We start from the raw sequence: 18,836 nt of genomic DNA on the forward strand, positions 1-18,836 counted from the left end.
AGCAGCTGAGTATAGCAGTACATACTTGCACATTGTGGGACACTTACCTCTTAGTGGACCCTCCCTGCACTGGGCTCTATTCTTATAAAAAATGAGCAGGGATGTGCACACTGTGCAAGGGCACTGGGCATGTTTTTTTCACTTTTCTCTTTTGCCAATAAACTTTAGCTCCTTTCAATTTGTTGCAGTAGGTCTACTTGCACTGGGGAAAGCTCTGCATTTGATAGCTGAGACATTTACATGTACAGTACTCCTTATGAAGTCTTTAGAGGTTTATTAGACCCCCGATACCCCCTCCACCTCCATCTTATACAGATTACAGACAAAGAATTCCCAGTCTGAAACTCAACCAGCTACTTTCACCGGGACAGCAAATTTGTATGTGTGAAAGTGTTCAGTGTTGGGTCCCTTTCACACGGGTGGACCATTCAGGTGTGCCTGTCAGTTTTTTAGGCAGACCTGAATGGACGCTCCATACAGGTCTATGGAGCGACAGGTGACATGTCCGCCAACATCCAACCCGCTAAAGTGTGAAGGATGGAAACCCTATTTTCCATCCGTCTGGCGGATCGGATCGGATGAAAACGGACTCTACAGTCCATCTTCATTTGATCCCCCATAGAGGAGAGCGACGATCTGACAGTTCGGCCCCTGCACAGTGTGCAGAGACAGACCTGTCATCTGACTGCTCAGCGGGGATCGACAGAGCGATCCCTGCTGAGCAAAGTGGAGCCCATATATGGACACATCTGTGTAAAAGGGCCCTTAAGCACTTTTTGCTGTATTCATCATGGTGGGAGGGGAGATCAGTGACTGCCCATTTACCAATCTCCCACTGCTCTTCATCCTGTCATCCAAAGGATCCACTAAGGGAAGGGTTGGGAGGATAGAGATGATTTTCACTAAAGAAAAGAATAGAAGGATAGTAAGGCTGGGTTCACACTGTGTGCGGACATGGCTCACAGCAGGGGTCCGGTGCATCTAGGTTCCAGGGGTGAATCCAACACAAATTTTTGCCTGAATTTGGACCTGAAACAGAGCCAAAGACACACAGGACTCCTGTGCCATGTGCTCTGCGGCCACCCGGAGATATGTGAACCTGCTCCATAAAGTCCTGGTCACACTCTCCTGTCATGCGAATTGGATGCGGAAAATCCACATCCAATTCACATCCGTGTGAACCCAGACTAATGTATGACTAAAAGCAACCTTTTTTTTTTAGTTTTGGATAGAGTAAAGAGGGATTATAACCGGTCATGTTTTTATTGCTGTCCGTGTCCCTATTAGGGAGATTCAGCCTCTCTATTTGTCCTATTTACCTTTATAGCCAAAAGTAAAAGTTAAAGAAAATCCAATATTTTGGGTTGCCCCCAGAACAGTAATAGGAGGGAAAACATTGGGGACACTGGGTCTAGTGACCATGAGGACCACCAATGGACAGAAAGTGAAGGGAATCCACAGAGGGGAATTTCTTTTATTTATTTATTTTTTAAACTGGGGTATAACCCTCCCTTACTCTATCAAAAAAAGCACAAAAAAAAAATAAAAAAAAAAAAAGTTTTTCCTTGCTTCTACTTCAATTGTAAAACAAGCTAAGCTGTGAGCTTGTACAAAGTCTTTAATTGCCCTGCAATAATACTTATAGTATTACTTGGCCCATATTACGCTCTGTGAGTACTGTATGTGAGGATTTCATTTTACGATCTGGATTTTTATTATGGTTTTTATAGTATGTTGTATGTTGGTATCAGGTTCATTATTTTGAGTAATGCTAGAGAAAGTGGTGTACTATTTGAGTTTGGTAGTTTGATATTGTTATTTTTTTTTTTATTCTGAGTAATTGATTCCATTTTGTCATTTAATAGTATGTATGGTTTATTAGAGTATAGTTTTAATTTAGCTTTGCATTGCACTAATTGCTGTTTTTGGTAATTTTGTGTCATTGTGATCTTGTGTGCTCTTTGTTGAATGTAACTGTATTTTAATAATTTCCCTTTGGGATTAAAAAAAGAAAGTATTCTGAATATTTATATGTGCATATTTATATGTGCACGATGGCAATAATTAAGGCTTAGTTCCAAGAAGCCAGCTAAAACACACAGTTGAAAAACATATATGTGAATAGTTTTACTGTACTTGCCAAAAGATTAGTAATTCTGTTCAGTCAATATTGTAATCAAGGTACACTTGCCAGAGAGCGCAATCACCCTTTGCAAACTACATGCCAGTCAAGTAATACAGTCTGGTATGGGACCCACTCACCCAGTTATTGGACAGTAAAGGAGCAGCAGAACACTGATGAAGTCATCATCACGAATATCCCTTTGTGGAAGCGTGTTCATTGCGAGATCCTATGGGCTCAGAGTGCTGACCCTTCCTTTTTCAGGCTGGGTTCAGACTTAATTTGGATGTGGATCACAGCAGGGGTGTGTCCCTGTTCTCAGATTCAAGGACAAATCAGACCCAAATTTGTTCCTGAATTTGGACCTTAAACTGAGCCAAAGACGCACAGGACCCTTGTGCAATCTTCTCCGCAGCCGCCCCGGAGATGTGTGAACCGGCTCCATTGAGAGCCAAGCACACGCTCCTGTCATGCAAATTGGATGCTCTGGCACTATGCACTGTAGTGGAGCATCATGGGAAATGTAGTTCCAAAACATCTGGGGTGCCAAGGTTAGCCATCACTGATCTAGACAAATGTGTGTGGATTCATTTATTTACAGGTGGAGTGAGCTATGTGAAAATAAATATATGCCTTCTCTGATATGAAGTATTCATATAATGAGATGGTACAAATTCATTTTGTTATTTGTAATATGCTGTGAATGAGGTATACTGGTATTAGGCTGCATGCAAAAGACAACTAAAGCTGGCAATGTGCTTCAGATCTTTAAGGCTGCATTCACACCTGAGCGTTTTCAGCTCATAAAATGCCCATCTCAAAAGTTCCACAATGCCCAACAAGCAAAATCCCATTCATTTCAATGGCACCTGTTCACATGTGAGCATTTTGATGGCTGAAGCTAAAAAAAAAAAGCATATGAGCTTCTTGTTTTGGCAGATTCCAAGTGTTTTTGGCCCTATAGATCTCAATAAATACGTCTGACTTGAGCAGAAAAATGCTCATAAGACGCCAGAAAAAACAAACACTCACATAGCATTCCTGCACCCCTAATTTCCTCCTTCTAGTACTTAAATTGGCTACACAAAAATGCCTGAAGCTGTGAAAACTCCTCTAATACACTTTGAAAAAGCTACAAAAAAATAAATAAATAAAAAGACTTACAAAAAAAAAAAAAAAAAAAAACGCCTGAAAACGATACGCCTTATACAATAAAAAGCTGGCAGATAACCGTTGAAGCGGACAATTCTGTAGTTAGTTGGAAATTTCTCAGTGACTCAGCTACACATTATTGGAATTGCTGTGACAGAGATCTTTCATCGATTGCATTAAATCCTTCCAAGCAAAAATGAAATCAATCGTGCAGGTGCTGCAAAATACGGCTACACATCCTGAGACGTGGGCCTTCGAATCACCAGCAATTTTTCAATGGCGCCGCTTACAAAATCAGTAATAAATGAAGACGCTGACATTTCCACAGATGGCACTGCCAACACTTCCACATGCAAAATCAGATATAAAAACATTGCTATGGCTTTTTTTCTGGTACATCTACATAGTTGCCTTGCAAAATGCAGTCACATATAAGCAAAGCTTTACGTACTTATTTTTAGTCTATAAACAGTAGTAACCCAGAAAGATTTACTAGCTCAATAAATAGCAGCCAACTTGTTATCATGACTATAATATGATAAGGGAGACCCATAAAAAGGTGACAGGTGCAGCAAGACTTCCCAGCAGACCTCTTACTTCTGCACTAGGTAGGAGGCAGATCCACTAAGAACACCTGAAGAAAAACCCTACTTACTAATCATATTAGTCACAACAAAATTGCTCAGCAGTTAGTTTGGAAGCGAACCTCACCATTACAGAGCACAAACCTCAGTGAGTGCAAATGGCAAGGATACCAACAGGCCTCTTTCAATACTTCACAAATCTTTATGGACTAAAGCTAAGGGCTTGTTCACACTAGATGCTTTCATAAATGCATTCACAGTAAAATCAATGTTTTCCAACCGAGTTCCAGGAAAAAAAAAAAAAAAAGCAGCATGCATTATTTTGTACCATAACACATTATAAAAAAAAAAAAAAACACTGCATAAAACTGCAATGGAACACATAAAAATGTATGGGGAAACAAAAAAAAAAAAAAAGGCATAAAACTTCACTGAAACACATTATAAAAATGTGTGGAAAAAAAAAAAGCGTAAAACTGCCCTGGAACACATAAAAATATGTGGGGGGGAAAAAAAACAAAGGCATAAAACTTTACTGAAACACACATTCTAAAAATGTGTGAAAATAAATAAAGAAATAAAAACATAAAATTTCACTGAAACACATTCTAAAAATGTGTGAAAAAAAAATACATAAAACTGCACTGGAACACATAAAACGCACTACAAAAATGTTAAAAGCATGTTGTAAACATGCATTTACAAATGCACACTGAACGCAGGAACTGTGATAGGAAATAGTCCTTGAAGTGTGTGTTGAGGTTGACAAGGATCTTTGCAGATAAAAATGGAAAAACATGAATTCATACAGTTAACACATACCTTAAAGCAGGTCTGAACCCAGTAAGAAAACTTTAATATATTGCAAATTATGCAGTCCTTCAATATGGTGGTCGCATTTGTTTTCTTTCTCAGGCTTTTTCACCTAGTCACCCTGCCAGTAACACTTGCTGTCCTAGGCTGTCAATGCTCACTTACTGTAATATATCTATAGAGGAGCAGCGTGTCACCCTACATTGATCTTCAGATCGGACTACAAATGCCTCCCCTTCTTTTCTTGCTCTGGGATTTTTTTTTATAGCCTGAGGAAGACGACAGACACACAGGGTCAATTTTAGTGCTGGTCAGGATGACCAAAAGTTCTAAAGGACATTGAATATATCTGCACTACTAAGACAGCTAAACAAATTCTACCTTACTACACAGCCTGCAAAGAGATGGGTGACTAGCAACATTGATTCTCAAGTTTCCTCCTTTGGATTTGATATCAGCTGATCCTGATTGGAAATGTGAGGAGTGTGGGGTCAGTGTCCAAAGAAAAGCAATCTCCGATACAATACTGTATGTACTTATGGCACACGGATTTCCTATGTTTAAATTGCCTCAACAGCCTCCCTTATGGGGCCCTCTTCCACTCCCAGGCCCCATAGCAGTTGGATGGGCTGCACTTGCTAGTGTGGTCAATAAATGGGTACTGTTCATGGGGCCATCTCTGAAGCCATTGCAATGCAGTCCATACAAATAGCCAACTGCACAGAAACAGTTATGAGCGTTCAGAAACAATTTACATGAACACACTAGTAGACAAGACATCAGCAGTGAATTTCTACACCAAAACCTTTCCAAAGAACTACACAGCAAACAGGCAGAAAGTGAAACGCCATACGATATGTCTGCCTCCCCAGATTTCACATTGTGTACTTACGCTGCACAGCAAAATCCATAGACAAGCACATCTCAGACAGCCAATGATATTTTTCCATTTCTTCAGTGGAAATCTTTACATGATCCATGGTCTCTCGGAGAGAGAAAACGCTGCATTTTGTGCCTCGCCACTCTCACAAAGCTTATTATACCAATAAGACACACATTGTGGCTGTCATGTGAACTTTGTACTTCAAACAAGAACAGGTAGAAACCATCTGTCTTCTGAAACGCACTTCTTGCTCCAGCAACTTTGAATCTTACTGTAATTATCCTGTAAGGAGTCTTTCCCACCCTTCTATTATTTACCTACCGTAGGTGTGTGCTGAGAAAGGCTACTGAAGCAGCCGGACTGTAGCGTGGCAGAGACTGAAAGTTACCTGCTTATCAGCCATGCAGCACGAGTACACGTCTAAAACCTGCTCGACAAGCCTTCAAACCAGCCTTGGTTAGCTGTCAAATCTGCAACTGATTATTTTATCACATCGTTTCCCATCTAGAGTTACCCGAAACACAACGGAGCCAGCATATTCCATGTGCCTGGTCTCCTATTAGAATTCCCAGCATGCTCCATATCAAGGTCATGAACACCACTGATAAGAGAAGGACATGAATGCAAGTAAACTACCAGTCCAACCATTTCATATGTTCCTTACAAAAAGAGTGACGACAAGTTCATCAAAAATATTACACACGGGGTTTATTACTCATAGTCAAAAAAAATTGTTTTCATTGGCTTCTCTCTCACCTCATTTGCAAAACCTTCTATACTGGAAACCAACTAAGCACTTTGTAGAAGATTTACTAAAACTGGAGCACTCAGAATCTGGTGCATGGTAGCCAATCAGCTTCAGCTTGTTCAATTAAGCTTTGACAATAAAACCTGGAAGTAAGGATGAGCTCCGGCGTGTTTGCATGCTCCACGTGCAGAGCCCGCCAGGAAGTCGGCACAGCGCAACATTTCCTGATCTCTGCATATCGGGGCAATGTCTCACTGCCTGTGTTTAGCTCAGCGCTGCGCCGACTTCCTGGCGGGCTCTGCACGTGGAGCATGCAAACACGCCTGAGCTCATTCTTACCTGGAAGCTGATTGGCTTCTATGCACCAGATTTTGCACTCTCCAACTTAAGGCTGGGTTCAACACTACTGTGAATTGGATGCGGTTTTCTTCACATAGCAGGAGATTGTGAATAGCTCTCACATCTCCGCAGTGGTGAATTGCACAGGAGCCATGTGCATCTTTTGGTTGAATCTGGGCTGAAATCAGAGCCGAAATGGTGAATGGAGACGCACCGGACTCCTGCTGTGAGCCTCTGCATTCTCAAGAGTGAACCCATCATCAGAATGTTGTAAAGTCAGAAGCTTTATTATCTTAATGCATTCTATGCATTAAGATAAAAAACCTTCTGTGTGCAGAAGCCCCCCTAATACTTACCGGAGCCTATCTCAATCCAGTGATGTTGCAGGAGCATCTCGGCTGCCTGGAACTCGCCCTCCTCATTGGCTGAGACAGCAGCGCAGTGCCATTGGCTCCCGCTGCTGTCAATCAATGTCAGTGAGCCAATGGGGAGAGAGAGGGGATGGGGCTGAACCGCGGCTCTGTGTCTGAATGGACACACAGAGCAGCGGCTCGGGCGCCCCCAGAGCAAGCAGGGGGGAAAGGCAGGAAGTGTCGGCGAGGGACCCGAGAAAAGGAGGATTGGGGCTAGTCTGTGGAAAACCACTGCACAGAGCAGGTAAGTAGAACATGTTATTTTTAAAGAAAAAAAAGGAGACTTTATTATTACTTTAAAGCCCCGTACACAAGATCAGAAAATTGTATGAAAAATACTGATTTTGAAGCGATCGTACGATAATCTGATAGTTGGTACAGAGCTTTCCAGAGCCAATCATGACAGTTTATCTGATATTATCCGATCAGACAAGCACAACAATTTTTTGGGATAGAATAATGGGAGCTTATAACCTCTAGACATGTGCAGAGTAAAATATTTCGTTTCAGAATTTCGTTTTCGTCCAAAAAATTAATTTAGTTACTCCCGAAATTCGTTTTTATTTATTTTGTTTTTCGTTCAAAAATTGCATTCGTCCGAAAGTCCACATGAATTATGGTCGAATCTTTCTTTGAAGGCTTATGGTGTCTGTCGAATGTATAAAGAAGATTCGACTGAGCTAGTATATAGCATACTTCGTGTGACTTTAGAACCATATTAAAGTCTATGGGACTCCAACGTTCAAAATCTAAAGTGCTAATTTTAAAGGCTAATTTGCAAGTTACTGTCCTAAAAAGTGTTTGGGGACCTGGGTCCTGCCCCAGGGGACATGTATCAATGCAAAAACAAAAAGTTTTTAAAATGGCCGTTTTTTCGGGAGCAGTGATTTTAATGATGATTAAAGTGAAACAATAAAAGTATAATATTCCTTTAAATTTTGTAGGGGGGGGGGGGGTGTCTATAGTATGCCTGTGAAGGAGCGCATGTTTCTGGTGCTTAGAACTGTCCCTGCACAAAGTGTCATTTATGCAGGAAAAAAAGTCCTTTAAAATCACTCACAGCTATTATGAATTGTCGGCTCTGTAATACAGAGAACACTCATTGAAAGTCATTGATAAAAAAAATTAAAAATAAAAATGTAAAAAAAAGCGTGGGGGTCCCCCAAATTCAATTACCAGGCCCTTCAGGTCTGGTATGGATATTAAGGGGAACCCCGCCTCAAATAAAAAAAAATTGAAGTGGGGGTCCCCCTAAAAATCCATACCAGACCCTTTATCCGAGCACGCAACCTGGCAGGTCGCAGGAAAAGAGGGGGGGACGAGAGAGCGCCCCCTCCCTCCTGAACCGTACCAGGCCACATGCCCTCAACATTGGGAGGATGCTTTGGGAGTCTGTGACCCCTCAAAGCACCTTGTCCCCATGTTGATGAGGGGAAGGGCCTCATCCCCACAACCCTAGCCGGTGGTTGTGGGGGTCTGCGGGCGGGGGGCTTATCAGAATCTGGAAGCCCCCTTCAACAAGGGGACCTCCAGATCCCGACCCCCCCCTGTTTGAAATGGTAAGGGGGTACAAAAGTACCCCTACCATTTCACAAAGAAAGTATAAAAAATAGTTAAATAAGACAAACACACTTTTGAAAAATTCCTTTATTAAAAAAAAATAAATAAATAAAGATTCCAGCAGTGGTAATCCACTCTTGCTATCCAGCGACGGACGATCATCTCTCCGGGGTCCAGCGATGGCTCATCTGAATCAGCGCAGCAAATCCATCCACCTTCTGTCTCCACGGAGGAGACACTGGGGGGATTCCGGCGGCCTGACGTTTGTTATATGCAGAGGGCGGGGCCACCCATCCCCTGACCCCGCCCCCTCTGACGCAGGGGGGAAACCCGGGCTTCCCCGTGGCGTATGGGTGACCCCGCCCCCCTCTGATGTAACGGAAACCTGCCTGTGTTACATCAGAGGGGTGCTTGGTCACCCATACGTCACGTGGAACCCCAGGTTTCCCGTTGAGTCAGAGGGGGGCGGGGTCAGGTGACGGGTGGCCCCGCCCTCCGCATATAACAAACGTCAGGCCGGCGGAATCCCTGCAGTGTCTCCTCCATGGAGACAGAAGATGGATGGATTCGCTGCGCTGATTCAGATGAGCCATCGCTGGACCCCGGAGAGATGATCGTCCGTCGCTGGATAGCAAGAGTGGATTACCACCGCTGGAATCTTTTTTTTTTATTTATTTTTATTTTTAATAAAGGAATTTTTCAAAAGTGTGTTTGTCTTATTTAACTATTTTTTACACTTTCTTTGTGAAATGGTAGGGGTACTTTTGTACCCCCTTACCATTTCAAACGGGGGGGGGGTGGGATCTGGGGGTCCCCTTGTTAAAGGGGGCTTCCAGATTCTGATAAGCCCCCCGCCCGCAGACCCTCACAACCACCGGCCAGGGTTGTGAGGATGAGGCCCTTCTCCTCATCAACATGGGGACATGGTGCTTTGAGGGGTCACAGACCCCCAAAGCATCCTCCCAATGTTGAGGGCATGTGGCCTGGTACGGTTCAGGAGGGAGGGGGGCTGCTCTCTCGTCCCACCCTCTTTTCCTGCGGCCTCCCAGGTTGCGTGCTCGGATAAAGGGTCTGGTATGGATTTTTAGGGGGACCCCCACGTCAATTTTTTTTTTATTTGACGCGGGGTTCCCCTTAATATCCATACCAGACCTGAAGGGTCTGGTATGGATATTTAGGGGGAACCCCACATCAAATTTTTTTTTCAGTTTGACGCAGGGTTCCCCTTAATATCCATACCAGACCTGAAGGGCCTGGTAATTGAATTTGGGGGACCCCCACGCTTTTTTATTTATTTATTTTTTATCAATGACTTTCAATGAGTGTTCTCTGTATTACGGAGCCGACAATTCATAATAGCTGCGAGTGATTTTAAAGGACTTTTTTTCCTGCATAAATGACACTTTGTGCAGGGACAGTTCTAAGCACCAGAAACATGCGCCCCCTTCACAGACATACTATAGACACCCCCCCCCCCCTACGAAATTTAAAGGAATTTTACACTTTTATTGTTTCACTTTAATCATTATTAAAATCACTGCTCCCGAAAAAACAGCCGTTTTTAAAACTTTTTTTTGCATTGATACATGTCCCCTGGGGCAGGACCCGGGTCCCCAAACACTTTTTAGGACAGTAACTTGCATAATCTTTTCTCTCTGTCAAATCTTTTTTCTCTGTCGAATATGTTCTCTATATAATCTTGGACTAATAGAGGTAAGGTTAGGCACATTCGACCACAGGTTCTATAGACACAGATTGTTATTGTCAGAGTCACGTCGAATCTCCTATTCTATATCGAACTGTTGTAACAATGAAAACGAAAATAAAGCATTTATTTATGTCGGATCTTTAGTTTTTCGGATTCTGTGCTTTCCTTATAGTTTGTCAAAACGAAAACAAAAATAGCTGAAATTCGGACGAAAATGCATTCGGACGAAAACGAATGCACATGTCTAATAACCTCTCATTTTTTTTTTTTAGCCATCTGTGCCCCATTGGGAAGATTCCCCTCCACATAGCCAAAACAGGAAGTAAAAGGAAAATCCTCTGAAGTGAGGGAATCCTGGGGTGTCACCAGAACTAGTGTCCCCATTGGAAGATTTCCCTTCTATCACTGTTATGGTGTAAACGAAAAATTTGGGATTCTCTTTTACGGTCATTTTTGATTAAAGGATAATGAAACAGCAATAAAAATTGACAGGTGTTCTAAAACCTCTCCATTCTATCCAAAACTAAAAAGAAAAGGAAAAAAAAAGTTTTGCCTTTAGTTACACTTTAAGAAGGCTTAAAACTAGGGATGCACAGATGCACCGTATTGGTGCTGATACTGAGTATTTTCACGAGTACTGGTACTCGTGAAAAAGCTTCCAATACCGAAATCAAAAGGGCTGGAGGACATGTTGTTGGTTCTCCCCCAAGCTGACATCACGTCCGCCTTGTACCCACAGGAGTCCCAAAACTTCTCTTCCAGCCTTGAGAACACCTCCAGAGGCCATGGTTTGCTATCACCATTGGGATGAGGACACTGAAGTTATGGATTTGACTAGATATTTACTTTGTGAGTTGTTATATTTTAATAAACTACCTATTGCTGCACTAGCTGGCGCTTCGCCTTCTTTACTGGGTTCACACACACAGGAGCGGTGGGAGAAAATTGCATGTGATTCGGACGGGAATCGCACGGCATTCCTGTTCAAATTGCATGTGATTCTTTGGAGTTTGATTGTGCCCATTCATTTATCGGTTTAATTAAAATATAGGTTTTGGTATCGGCGAGTACTTGACCGAAAGTATCGGTACTCGTAACCATGGATAAAAACCTGGTTTCGGGGCATCCCTACTTAAAACACGCTCATTAATTGTCCTGAGAATAAGTCTGTCAAGCTGCTATCCTGTAAGTAGGGTTAATGCCATAATGAATTCTGAGCAATTTGCAAATTACCAAAATCTGTAGGTCTGACCTAGAAAACAGATTACAGCATAGATCCTGCAGTATTAACTACACTTGAAACTATTAAGAAAAGGCACGCAAATGACCAGAGCAAGGAGAGTGAATATCAACAACAGTTTTAAGTGGTATATTTAGTAACTTAAAGTGGTTCTCCACTCTGTAACAAAAAAATAAAATTTTAATAATACGCTTACCTGTTCCAGCACCATCCTCATCTTTGCTAGTTTTTCACTAGCCTTCAGGTTCCTGGCGCTGGCATCTTAAGTGTGGGCACCCAGCTGTGCAGCTTCACAGCCAGCTGCCCACTACGCATTCATGCATCACACTTCAGTTCACAGTGGTCCTGCAGTTTTCTGGGACCTGTGATGTGTCCCAAAAGACTGCGGAAAGGGAGGGGGGGAGGAGAACTGTCAAAACTAGGTACCCACTCCCTCCCACCCAAATGGCATGTCAAATTAGTTAGGGGGGGGCTTAAAGTTGAACTACCCCCTCTTGGGTGACTAAGTCTGCATGAATTAAATTCCTGAAAAGGGACAATATACAGGGATAGTATAATAAAGAAAAAAAAGAAGCTAATCAGGCTTCTGCATCAGTGTTGACCCACACACAGGAAAGAGTGCCACATTCAAGGAAATACATCATGGAGGCATATGTAGGTAAATGCTGATTCAGACGCTATTGGCATTGGTGCTGTGGCTCCCTGATGCATGAGAGTGCCAGACATGAATGCATCAGTTATGAGCCAGCACCTCAGTGCAGGAAGTAGATGCGGACTATGGATTATACAGTACTTGAACAAAGATGGCACTGTCATTCTGGAGAGAAAATAGATGAAGGTATTGTCAGGGAGAGTACTGTGATCTCTGTGGACGGTAATAAATACTTGTGACACATACACTCCAAAAATTAGCATGTATGGACTTAAAGCTCTTTAATTGTCAGTGCCATCACAATTTCCACTGCTTCTCACTAGGGATGAACATATCTGCCTGGATTCAGTTAAAGTCAGGTTCAAAGAATCCTGTTTAAAGCTTGCAAATCCTGAACTTGGCACCGATCCTCACGGAATTCTATAGGAGGTGAATCTTGGCGCGTTTTTTTTGGCCATTTTCTAGAATAATAGTTAACCATGTATGGGGAGTCAGGAACTGCCATGAGGAACATGTACCCTTGCAAAAAGTGTTTTTCTTCTTTTCAACTAACTTAAAGGGCAACATTAAAAACATGCAATGCATTATGCTGTGTACACACAATCGTTTTTTCCATCGGAAATCCGCTCAAGTTGTCTTGCATACACACGGTCACACCAAAGTCCGACCGTCAAGAACGTGTTGATGTACAGCAGATATGACGAGACTAGAAAAAGGAAGTTCAATACCCAGTAGCCAATATCTTCAGTCTCATACTTGCTTCAGAGCATGCGTCGTTTTTGGTACGTTGGAACAGCATACAGATGAGTGGTTTTCCCGATCTAAATTTTTTCCAACTGAACCACTTCCTAACACGTTTTCTCCTTCTAGGGCCGTCAGAATTTTCGACGTAAAAAGTCCAATGGTGCATACACACAATCGGAATATACGATGAAAAGCTCCTGTCTGACTTTTTCTGTCGGAAATTCCACTCATGTGTACACGGCATTAAATGTTCACGTGGGGTTACAGAACAGTACAATATTCACAGATGCCTTAAATCTGCACATTTCCTTAAGAAAACCATTTTTCATACATAGACCGTGGCATTTAATTTTCACTATTAGCTTTACTTACATATTATTATTATACAGGGTTTATGTAGCGCCAACAGTTTGCGCAACGCTTTACAACAGGAGGGCAGACAAAACACTTGCAATACAAATTAATACAGGAGGGATCAGAGGGCCCTGCTCTTTAGAGCTTACAATCTAGAAGGGAGGGTCAAGTGGAAACAAAAATGTAATAACTGTGGGGGGTGAGCCGATGGAGAAAATGAAAAAACAGTTGTTAGATGTGGATAGGATAGGCTTCTCTGAAGAGAAGGCTTTTCAGGGATAGTCTCAAAGCTAATAGAGTAGGAGATAAGCGGACAGATTGGGGTAAGACATTCCATAGGATTGGAGAGGCTTTGGAAAAGTCCTGGAGGCGAGCATGGGAGGAGGTGACAGGGGAGCTAGAAAGCAGGAGGTCTTGAGAGGAAAGAAGAGAATTAGTAGGTTGGTATTTAGAGACTGGGCTAGTGATGTAGCTGGGGGCTACATTGTGGATGGCTTTGTAAGTAGTTAGTATTTTGAATTTAATTTGTTGGGTGAGTGGAAGCCAGTGGAGGGATTGACAGAGAGTGGTAGCAGACACAGAGTGATTGGTAAGGTGGATGAGTCTGTCAGCAGCATTCATGATGGATTGAAGAGGTGATAGACTATGTAGAGGTAAGCCAATGAGAAGGGAGTTGAGGCGAGAGATGACCAGCGAGTGAAATAAGAGCTTTGTTGTGTCATGGTTAGAAAGGGGCGCATTTTGGAGATGGTGCGGAGGTTGAGGCGACAAGATTTGGACAGTAATTGGACGTGGTGCTTAAAGGAGCATTCAGAGTCCAGGACTAAATCTAGCACCTTGGCATGTGGGGATGGGCTTATAGTTGTGCCATTGATTTTGACAGAGAGATCAGGGAAAGGGAAGGGGCATATGGGAGAGGAAAAAATTTGGTTTTAGATAGATTGAGTTTGAGGAAGTGGTGTGACATCCAGACTGATATATCTGATAGTAAATTAGTGATACGTGAGGAGACAGAGGGAGTGAGCTGAGGGGTAGAGAAATAGATTTGGGTTTCGCCAGTGTAGAGGTGGTATTGGAAGCCATGGGAGGCTATTAACTGACCCAGGGAGGTTGAAAATAGGAGGGGTCCAAGAACAGAACCTTGGGGGACCCCAACAGAGAAAGGGAGAGGAGATGAGGAAGTAGAGTTGTAAGAAACGCTAAAGGTGCGGTTGTATAAGTAGGAGAAGAGTATAGTCACGGAGACCAAAGGCATGGAGTTTTTTGAGGAGGAGGGGGTGGTCAACCGTTTCAAAGGCTGCAGAGAGGTCCAGGAGTAGGAGTACAGAATAGCGTTGATTGGTTTTGGCCGTTAATAGATTGTTTGTTAGTTTTAGGAGAGCGGTTTCTATGGAGTGTTGTGGACGAAATCCAAACTGAAGGGGATCAAGAAGACTATTATCAGTGAGGGGGATTCTCAGTCTGTTGTAGACCAGACATTCAAGGAGTTTGGATAGGAAGGGAAGCGAGTAAATGGGGTGTAGGTTAAGATTGGATGGATGGGTCCAGTGAGGGCTTTTTAAGAATAGGTCTGACAAGTGCATGTTTTAGAGAGTTGGGGAAGATGCAAGAAGAGGGAGAGATTGAAGATGTGAGTTAGAGAGTGTAGCATAGAGCCAGAGCGTGAATGTAGCATTTGAGAGGGAACAGGATCCAGAGGGCAGGTGGTAAGGTGAACGTTACCAAGTAGTTTAGCAACTGCTTCTATAGTGGTGGAGTTGAAAGAGGGAAGTAATAATTGTACCTGTGGGCATGAAGTCTAAAGCGTGGAAGGTATCTGAACAGTAGAGATCTCCTCGTAAATTGTATCAATCTTCTGTTTGAAGTGATTGGCGATCTCCTAGGCAGTGAGTGAATTGGTGGGTGGAGGTGGTGGAGGACGAAGTAGAGAGTTGACGGTAGAGAAGAGTTTATGGGATGATAAGTTGCTAATGAGAGCGAAAAAATAGGTCTGCTTGGCAGTGAGGAGGCTGGAATTGTATTTTTGGAGGGCAGATTTATATTGGTTGAAATCTCTCTGAGACTTAGTCTTACACCACAGGCGCTCATGAGCACAACTATGTTTTTTAAGACTTCTAGTATCTGTTTGGCAAGGTTGAAGGGGTCAGGGCCTGATTGAGGCTAGAAGTGAAGCGTTGTAGACAGAAGTGGCTAGGTTGGTGCAGGATAGGGGTGAGATTTTGTCATAGAGGTTGTTGATAGCAGAGAAGAGAAGGGTTGAGATGACATAGGTTTCTGCTGGTAACTTTTAGGCGTTTGGAGGGAGAGGAGGTGGAGGAGAGGAAGAGAGCGAAACTAATAAGGTGGTAATCAGAGAGAGGGAATGGATAGTTCGAAAGGTTGCATGGAGAGCAAAGGTGAGAAAACTAGGTCAAGAGTGTTGCCTTCAGAGTGAGTAGGAGCATGTATACACTGCTTCAGGTCAAAGGAGGTGGTAAGGCTGAGAAGTTTGGAAGTGGAAGGAGTGTTAGTATTAATAGAGATTTTTAAGTCCCCGAGAATGATTGTGGGGACTTCAGAAGAAAGAAAGTAGGGTAGCCAGGCAGAGAAGTCATCAAGAAAGGTATCTGATACGGGTCCATATGCAAACAACCTTATGCGGGCATTCGAGAGCTTATGCCCACCTATGCCAGACTAGGCCACATGTCTTTCTATATTGGCGGTGGTACCTTGCAAGGAGGTAAGGGCACCCCACTACTTTGCAAATCACCCTTGAGGGACAAGCATACCTTCCCCACCTCTGATGCCAAAAGGTGGAGGTGGAAAAGTGATGGGGGAAACTGTAACCCCTTAATAATAAAGGGCATCCAGATATCTGCCAGCTCCCAGGGAAATTTATACATTTATACCCCTTACCTTTTGATTTTAAATAAAATAAAATAAAATTCAAATTGATTTCATCAATGCTTTTCCGATCCACAAGTTGTCTGTCTAAGGTCATTCAGGGTTATAAAGCAGTGACAAAAAATGCTGGTATCGTCTAGTAATACATTTACCATATGACTTTAAAGTCTCCAAGGAAACTGTGATATTCATACCTTTCTTGTTTTTTCAAGTACATTACTAAACACTTCATAATGTTATGGAAGTCATTCTTAGAAAGGACTGGACAATAACCAACTACAATTCCACATATTTTCAGATCTGTTACTAAGTATTCCACCAGATAAATGCCACCTGTACAGTTTAGAACCCTGATGCCCAACATGAGGCATGTCAACTCTCTGTGTGGCCTGTTGCGTGTTTGGCAGTTTGAAGGGTGATAGCAGGATGCCAAGTATTGGAATGCTGTCTGCGTTCCTGCACCAGGGGCTGCATTAAAGCCATTCCTGATCACTAGGCAAAGTGATCCTGACAGTAGTTTGTGCTCAACGTCATCAAGGAGAGAGCAGGAGTGGATGCTCTGGTAAATAAACATTCAGTGGGTTACCACTGATCACCAATGTAGGGAGAGAGGCTAACAGCAACGCCACTGACCACTGATTGAGGGAGAGATTAAGGGGGGGGGGGGGTTGTTAACAGCATTGCCCCGCCATAGTTTGGAATAGCGTTACCACTACCACAATACTCAGGGAGCTATTACTGTGGTCACTGACACCTGGTAACATTGATTCAGGAATATACTGGTGCAACTTAGTAGCAGATGTGAAATTATGTATAAATATAGAGGTGGTCCGTATGGTGAACTTGGTATAGAGTTATTCAATTTCAGATCATTACAAAGGACAAGGGGACACACTTACACACTTTATGTTTGGAGGAATGGAGATTCAACTTCCATATATATGTAGCACCCTGGAGTTTAGGCAGGGTTGCTCCTAAATTTACCTGCCAGGAGTAACTACCTTGGCTAATTGTTAGGGATCAATTGATTTCTCCTTAAGTCTGGCATTGATGCACTTTTTTCTTTTGCTGCTAGGTGGCCGGGTACTTGGTGGCATTAGATAACAGAAGGACAATGCAAGGTCAAATCATGGGTATATGGGGCATCTCAGCCAATGGATACGGGTTTTCTTGAATCCCTTGGCCTGCTGGGAAAAGCTATATATTTGGGTGGAGTCAGGTGATCCGCGTTCTGTGCGACCGGGATGGCTGTCTGAGTGGACATGTATTGTATTGCCTGGGCTGCTAGGCTGGAGTTTGGGCATATCACAGGCACATCTGGCTGCTAGGCTGTCTGAGGGACCTATCCAAAAGCAAGAGAGCAATGCAGGGTTGGGATTGCGGCTTGCAGTTCTGGTTGGAGGTAAAGGGGAAGTTGTCGCTACTAAGGGACCAACCACCTTATTACCAGGGACCACAGCAAGTAGCTGAAGCAAGTACTGGAGCAGAATTCTCACCAACCGGGGATGGTGAAGAATCTGGAAATCAAGCCCAGCCAGCAGAGGTGATGCCTACAGAACAGACTTGTGTGTCAAGCCAAAGAACTTTGAAGCAAAGTAAGGGTCACAGCCTATTAATGCAGCCTCACCAGTGCCCATCTTCCCTCAGAGACATTAGGGATCGGCGTATAATACGCACGCACGATTTCCCCCTGATTTTCAGGGGGGGAAAAGTGCATGTTATATGCCGATAAATACGGTATATGAAATTCTATCTACTGTGCCTTTTGACCTTTGCATTTTCCAGGTGCTCCAAAGAAAGTCGAAATCATCAGATGTGCAGACCCAGAGCACAAGGGTCTCACCAATAATGTTCTCAAGATATATAGGAAACTAGCAGATGATTCAACCCTCTAGGATCTATCTGAAGGTACGAGGGATGTCACTGATCTCCATTGCTACCTCTTAGGCCAAGGGTGCGCAGCCGCTGGCCCCATGACAGCCCTCTGATGTGGCCCACGACCTCCTGCTATGGGATGGCGGGTTGGCAAGCCCAGATCGCTGGTTCCTGACCCACCATCCAAAAACATCCCAAAACATCAGTGTTCTGAATGAAGATGGTGCTACAGGAAGCATGGCTGTGGAGGGAGCAGAGATGCAAAAGCTGATGCTTCCTGTATAGCGCCAGCTTTTGTCACAGGTGGAGTGATACCAATTGCACTTCCTGGGACAGCAATAGCCGGAAATACCTTTAGAAAGGGACATTCCTGAATGGCAGCTTATTATTAAAAGGTCAGTTTATGTTCTAAAATCCCATTGTATATATGGGCATATGTCTTCTGCAGTGGTTACCAGGCTGTGATCCGCAGGTGCACCGCAGTACCTGAGCCATAGACTTCTGTTATTATCTGCGTGTTTGGTGCTCTTTCTGAAAGTGCACCAAAACTCCTGAATGCAGGTGCTTTCGTGGCCTTTCGGGAAGTGCACTACACCTGCAGGATATAATAGATGTATATGAAAAAGTAGCTATAGCGCAGAAATGCCACAGGTGCAATGCATTGCACCCGCGTTGCAGGTAAACCACAGCGCATCAGTGTGAAAGCAGCCTTTAGGCCCCTTTCACATGGTCAGTCCGATCAGGTCCGCCCGTCAGTCTTTCAGGC

The 18,836-nt window shown here is 43.3% G+C and overlaps 1 protein-coding gene across 10 annotated transcripts in view; it reads right to left on the reverse strand.

The window, feature by feature from the left end:
- The window catches only part of MCF2L (MCF.2 cell line derived transforming sequence like), a 363,789-nt gene that overhangs the window by 202,832 nt on the left and 142,121 nt on the right, over positions 1-18,836 (reverse strand). The window contains exon 1 of one of the 10 annotated variants that reach the window (XM_077482871.1): positions 5,876-5,928. The exons of 8 other annotated variants lie outside the window; for them this stretch is intronic. Coding sequence is in view for 1 of the 2 variants with exons in the window: in XM_077482865.1 (XP_077338991.1) it covers positions 5,564-5,651 (88 nt within the window). In the remaining variant the exon portion in view is untranslated. Of the gene's footprint in view, positions 1-5,563; positions 5,786-5,875; positions 5,929-18,836 lie in introns of those variants that run through there. One more of the 10 variants, XM_077482865.1, reaches the window with a different exon arrangement.

Source organism: Lithobates pipiens, unplaced genomic scaffold (assembly GCF_037356315.1).
Source record: "Lithobates pipiens isolate NorthernLeopardFrog02 unplaced genomic scaffold, aLitPip1_a1.2 Scaffold_16, whole genome shotgun sequence".
In the NCBI taxonomy this organism is placed as follows: Eukaryota; Metazoa; Chordata; class Amphibia; order Anura; family Ranidae; genus Lithobates; species Lithobates pipiens.